This window comes from Equus asinus, chromosome 17, assembly GCF_041296235.1.
Source record: "Equus asinus isolate D_3611 breed Donkey chromosome 17, EquAss-T2T_v2, whole genome shotgun sequence".
Classification (NCBI taxonomy): Eukaryota; Metazoa; Chordata; class Mammalia; order Perissodactyla; family Equidae; genus Equus; species Equus asinus.
Genome location: NC_091806.1, coordinates 35,522,244 through 35,528,950, shown reverse-complemented (window position 1 = coordinate 35,528,950; position 6,707 = coordinate 35,522,244). Strand labels below are relative to the sequence as shown.

General features: G+C 38.6%; 1 protein-coding gene across 1 annotated transcript; it reads right to left on the bottom strand.

Annotated features, from left to right (window-relative positions):
- Positions 1 to 4,694: 4,694 nt before the first annotated feature.
- LOC139040674 (olfactory receptor 4D9-like) lies at positions 4,695 to 5,279 on the bottom strand. Its single transcript, XM_070487425.1, has one exon. It carries the CDS (start codon positions 5,277 to 5,279, stop codon positions 4,695 to 4,697), a length of 585 nt encoding a protein of 194 aa, XP_070343526.1.
- Positions 5,280 to 6,707: the final 1,428 nt, after the last annotated feature.

The following is a 6,707-nucleotide window of genomic DNA, read 5'->3' as shown; positions in this document are numbered from 1 at the left end:
TCTCACTATAGGTCTATGGATAGTCTCACTTGGATATATGGCACACCTCCCACTTAAAATGTCTAAAATAGATGTGAGCATTGTTATCAAGAATTAAATACTTTCCGTTTGTAGCTGGCACTATCATTCTCCTTGTCACAAGGGCTCAGTTTATCTGAATTATCTATGACACTCTCCCTTACCTCCTCTTCCTTTCTTGTTGGTCTTTTGTAACCCTTCTTGAACAAATAACTTTTAGGTTTCTTTCATGATTTCCAATGATTTTTCATAGTTTATTTATTTATTTACTTATTTTCAGATGTACATCATAATATATTTCAAATTCTGTATAGATTACATCATGTTCACCACCCTAAAACTAATTATAGTCCATCCCCTCACATGTGAGTCTAGTCACCTCTTTTGCCCTCCCCCTCCCCCCTTCCCCTATGGTAACCACCAATCCAGTCTCCAATGCTATGTGTTTGTTTGTCATTGTTTTTATCTTCTACTTATGACTGAGATCATATGGAATTTGACTTTCTCCCTCTGACTTATTTCATTCAGCATAATACCCTCAAGGTTCATCCGTGTTGTCACAAATGGCTGGATTTCATCATTTCTTATGGCTGAGTAGTATTCCATAGTGTATAAATACCACATCTTCTTTATCCATTCGTCCCTTGATGGGCACCTAGGTTGCTTCCAAGTCCTGACTATGGTGTATAATGCTGCAATGAACATAGGGATGCAGGTATCTTTATGCCTTTGTGTTATCAAGTTCTTTGGATAAATACCCAGCAGTAGGATAGCTGGATCATATGGTAGATCTATCCTTAATTTTCTGAGGAAACTCCGTTCCACTTCCCATAGTGGGTGCACCAGTTTGCACTCCCACCAGCAGAGATTTCTCCAAAGAAGATATACAGATGGCCAACAGGCATATGAAAAGATGTTCAACATCATTAGCTATCAGGGAAATGCAAATCAAAACTACAATGAGGTATCACCTCACTCCAGTCAGAATGGCTATAATTAACAAGACAGGAAACAACAAATGCTGGAGAGAATGTGCAGAGAAGGAAACCCTTATTTTTCATAGTTTTTTTCTAGAAACTTGCAGTCCCTGCCCTGATATTAACAAAGGTGTGCAATTCCTTCCTCTTGTGTGTAGGCTGGACTAGTGACTTGCTTCTGGAAGAGAATATATAAAAAGTGACAGGATGCCACTTCCAAGAGTCTTCTTTCCTGCTAACACATTCTCTTCTGCTTTGATTGTTCTCTCTGATGAAGGAAGCCGCCATGTTGGAGAGACCCACAAGACCAGAACCTGAGGAAGGCCTCCAGCCAACAGCCAGTAAGGAACTGAACCCTCAGGCCAATAGCTCTTGATTCTGACCACCAACCATGTGAGTGAGCTTGGAAGTAGATTCTTCCTCAGTTAACCTTCATATGACACTGCAGCTCTCAGCTGACACCTTGACATAGCCTTGTGAGTGACCCTGAAGGAGAAGACTTAGCTAAATCTTACCTCATTCCCCACCACACAAACTGCAACTTAAGAAATGTGTGTCGTTATAAGCCACTACATTTTGCATTGATATGTTATGCAGCAATAGATTACTAATACAGTACTAAATTAATAGTTTGCTTTATTGAATAAGAGTAATGTTGACAACATTACCTTTCAGACTTGAAAGAACAGTCACACAACAACAATAACAACAAAACTCTGAAGATCCCTCCAGCCTATAGTTTCGTGACTGGAACTTCATGATGCTTAGAAATAGTTTCTGTTTTGCTGACTATCCTAGAGTCTGAGAAATAAAGTTTCAATAACCTGAACATTCTTTGAATTTCTCGAACAAGTCCATAACAGCAGGATTGCTCCTAAACCAGCCAGTTTGTCTGTATAGATACATTTATTTGCTTATGAAAAACATTGTGCAAGTTTAAAGCCAACCTCTCTTATATAGAAAAAAAATCACAGATGGTAGGAGCAAATATGTGCAACCTTTGTACGATAAGCTAGAATCAGTGTAATATCTAATATTTCTCTAAGAAAATGTCTCCACCTGGAGAAAAATATAGATTAATCCAAATAATTAATTGGTGTCATGTTGAAAGAGAAGTAAATTTAATGGTGTTGTCCTGAATTCCATGCTTTTCATCACGGTGTGTGATCAGATTGTTTTGCCTGTGTAAACAGTCCAAGGCAGCTTCCTGGGCAGCATTTGCTGGGTTTCTGTCATTTGTAGGTCCTATACTTGGGAACATAACTCTGATTGTATAAATCGTTGGTTGCTTAAAATTCCGCCTAGTCACAAAGGTTTTGCTTGAGGTGAAGTCAACAGAGAGATAAGAAAAAGGCATCAATGTGAAAAGTAGGGAGGATTTGAAGAACAGTGATGCCAGAGGAAACATGTAGCCAGGCAGTAAATAGTCATTTGGTCTGCAGATGGATACAGCTGAAGACAAATGTATGTCTTTATTTAATTTTATGCTTGAGGAAGTATGTCTAATATTAGAAAATAGTTCAGAAAATGTTTCAATGATGGGCATAAAGTAGAACACATGAAGGAGCAATCAACAAAGAAGATGACACTCATCTCTACAGGAGCTTCTGCATGATTAAATATTGGTTTATAACTAGCTTATAGAAAGTATGAGGATAAGTTAAGCTTGTCTTCTTGATGAGTCTTCTTTGGACACTCTCCTCCAGTGTTCTATATTTTGGATCCTGACCTTCTAGCCTATTATCATCCTATTTCCCAGGCTTACCTTGATCACCTTTCCCTTCCTTTCAATTAAGTTTCCTTTCCTCATATCTCCTTCTTTTCAGTTTGGTTCTCTGTGAATTCCAAGGTTCCAGTAGTACTTCCAGCAAACATTTCTAGGTGTTAAGAGAATCCTTTTAGAGACAAAATCTTAGTCTTTGTCATGTAATCCAATTGTTATTTCTTAGTAATGAGTCACATATGTGGAAGAGATCGCTGGAGTTCATCATTATTCATGTTCTCCTCTTTTTACTGGGAACAGAGTAGGATTACATTCTCCAGGCTCCCTTGCAGTCAGTTGAGGCCATATGACTACGAGCTGTCCTGCGGAATGTGGTTCAAAAGTGATACATGTTACTTTCAGAATGCCCTATAACTACCCTCCCCCTTCTCCCCATAATTCTTAGTCCTCTTTCCTTTTCTCCATTTTCTGGATGAATGGAGAGGTTTCTGAGGATTTAGAGAGAGCCGGAGTCCAGGATGGAAGAAAAAGATCCTGTTGCTCCTAATTATTGCATGCAATAGCTCTTTCTGAAGACCAGCATTAGTTGGTGACATGAGCAGTAAATAAACTTTTACTGTGGTTAACAACTTCAATTTGGACGTTTTTGTCACAGCATTGATGTGTCTGATTAATACATGAGTGCCAGCATCTATGGCTTCAGCTTTATCATGATGGGAGACATTGTACAGTAAAGTCAACAGATTGCCACAAAATACCAGCTGGATTATTAGATAAACCTTCTCCTAGCACCATTCTCATGCCTTATATTTCACAGAGACTAGAAAATTCTGATTTGTTGATTAAATCTTCATGCTTTTATTGCCCTTACTTTTCCTTTTAATGAGGTATAAAGAAGTTTCGAGGTCTTTATGTGAGAGACTATGAGAACCATGAAGAAGAAATGTTAATTGTGTGATGTGATGGAGGTGGTAACTCATGCTATGGTGGTAATCATATTTTCATATATGTTTATCAAATCAGCATGTTGTACACCTTAAACTTACACAATGTTACATGTCAATTATATCTCAACAAAGCTGGAAAAAAAAACCCCAAAATCAAAAAGCAGAAACAATGAGAAATTTGGGCCTGTCCAGTCTGTGATTGGGATAATTCTGCTACATAATTGGGAGTCAGTTGCTTCCCAAGGGAGTGCCTAGCACCTGTCTTTGGTTAAGGCTTTCTCCAGTCCAGGTGAGCTGTCACAGCCTCTACTCATCAGTCTTATTTCTTTATGAATATTCCCACTTACAGCATTACCTCCTTCTGCCCCAGAGGAAACCATGGCCTTGGAATGATTTGGGGATCCTCTCTCCAATAGAAATCAAGGATTTGCATTGCTCAGGAGACCACAGAAGGAGTTCTTTCCAAACTTTTCTTTGAATGGTATTGACTTCATGAGTGTACTACCTCGTGACTACAATGAACTGACTGTCGCATAATGTGGCACACACTTATACCATTCTCTCCCTCTGCACATAGTGATTTCTTTGCTTGGATTGTCCCTCTCTGCCTTTATCCCCTTACTCTCAAATGTCTTCTGAAGTTCTCAAGTAAAGTGACTACAATATTTCCACAGCACTTGGTTCATATCTTCATTAAAGCCTCTTGGAGTATGCATGTAGGTCAGTGACTATCTTTAATCTTCCTGCAGCAGTCTGAATCTTACCACTTTCAGGCATATAATATGTGTTCTGTCAATATTTGTGGGATGAATAATTGAAAGTGGGTAGAGGAAGACATGAATGGGTTTCACCTTAAATAGCATCACCTATAGGTCCCCAGCACGTACTATAGGATCAGCCTCTTTTAAGACGCCATGGTAACCATAGATGCCCATTTGTTTTTCACATTAAGTTGATCTCTTGCCATTTTGAGAAAGTGATATTTAAAATCTATCTTTAAATTTGAGTGTTGTCTCATCCTTATAGAATTTAAACCCTTTCTGAATGCCGTACTTGTTTCTTTGGTTTCCTCATGGCTGACTTCATTTCCTGATTTCTCAGGGTGTAGATCACAGGATTGAGCAAAGGAGAAATGATAGTGAAGTTGAAAGAAATGGCAGTATCTGTGGGGAAGGCAGTGAAGATCCGGGTATAGATATAGATGCAGGGCACAAAGTGCAGGGTCACCACAGTGATGTGTGAGGTGCAGGTGGAGATGGCTTTCCTCCTGCCCTCTCCAGTATGAGATCTCAGTATCATCAGGATGACTGTGTAGCATATGAGGAGCAAGAAGAATATAAACCAACTAAGTAATCCATTATCAGAAATCATCAGGAGCTCCAGAGTGAAGGTGTCAGTGCAGGTAGGTTTGAGCACCTGGGGGACATCACAGTAGAAAGTGTCAAGAACTTTGGATCCATAGATAGGGAGGGGCAGCAACAGGGAAATCTGCATGATGGAGTGGACAAAGCCCCACATCCAGGAGGCCACAACCAGGCTAGTGCATTGTCCCCTACTAATGACAGTCATACGATAGAGGGGTTTTGAGATGGCTATATAGCGATAAAATGCCATCACAGAGAGAAAAAACATCCACACCTCCCAGAAGGTGGAAAAAGAACATTTGAGTGACACAGCCATTGAAGGAGATGGGTTTTCTCTCTGATAGAAGATCAGCTAGGACCTTAGGAGCTGTGATGGAGGAAAAGTGAGTGTCAAGAACAGATAGACTGTGGAGCAGGAAGTACATGGGAGTGCGAAGGTGAGATTCGCAGGTAACTGTAACCATGATGAGGAGGTTTCCCATCAGAGTTGTCACATACACCAAAAACAAGAAGACAAATAAGACCCAGCTTAGTTGTTGAGACTGTGTAACTCCAAGGAAGATAAATTCTTTCACTGTGGTATAATTTCCCTGCTCCATTTGGTCACAGATACTTTTTGAAAGGAGATCTTTGCAAGAAATAACAGTGCAGTTAAAGAAAGTGTTGTGAAATCTACTGTTATCTTTTCTGTCACTTGAGTTTGGTGTTTTCCTGGGGAGGAAATTCATTTTCTATGTATGGTTTGTGCCTGCAATTCTGTCTGCTTCCATTAGATGGAAGAGGACCCAGGTATTTGACTCAGTCATCCAAACAGGTCGGTTCTATCACTGTGGCCACTGAAATGCAGGTGACAGGTCTGTGAACCTATTCAACTGTACTTTTACTCTAAAATATGACACAAAGTAGTGAATAATAAGCCTAAGTTTGACATGAGGAACTTTGGTTCACAATAGACACCATCATGAGAATTAAAAGATAACCCACAAATGGGAAGATATTTACAATATATGTAGCTGAGAGAAGATTCACTACCAAAATATATAAAGAACTTCTACAAATCAGTAAAAAGAAGATAGATGAACAAACTGGAAAATGGAAAAAGACATGAACTAAAACTTTACAAAAGAGGATATTTAAATGCCAATTCAATTTCATTCATTATCAGGAAAATGCTTATTAAAATTACAGCAAGAAACTACAACCTACGTACCAAATGGCTAAACTGAAAAAGATGAAAAATACCAAGTGATGGTGAAGATGTGGAACAATTGGACCTTTCATTAGTCTGCTAGTGAGTGTGTAAAATTGGCATAACCACATTGCTGTTTGATGGTATCTGCTAATATTATGTATCTATATCTTTATCTGTAGATATATTTGTATCTATTTAATCATCCATCTTAGAATGGATATGTACACATTGTTAATTCAACTCTTAGCATTGTTATATATATAGGTATACATATATCCATTGTAAGAACAATCTATTTCCCTCCTAGGTAATATGTACATATGTTATATCGACCAGATATATATGCTAGAATATTCATAGTAGCACTGTTTGTAATTGACTCAAAATGGAAAATGACACAAATGCCCACCAACAGTAGAAAAGATAAACAAATTGTTAAATTCACACAATACTATAGAGCAATGGGAATGATCCACATACAGTGCA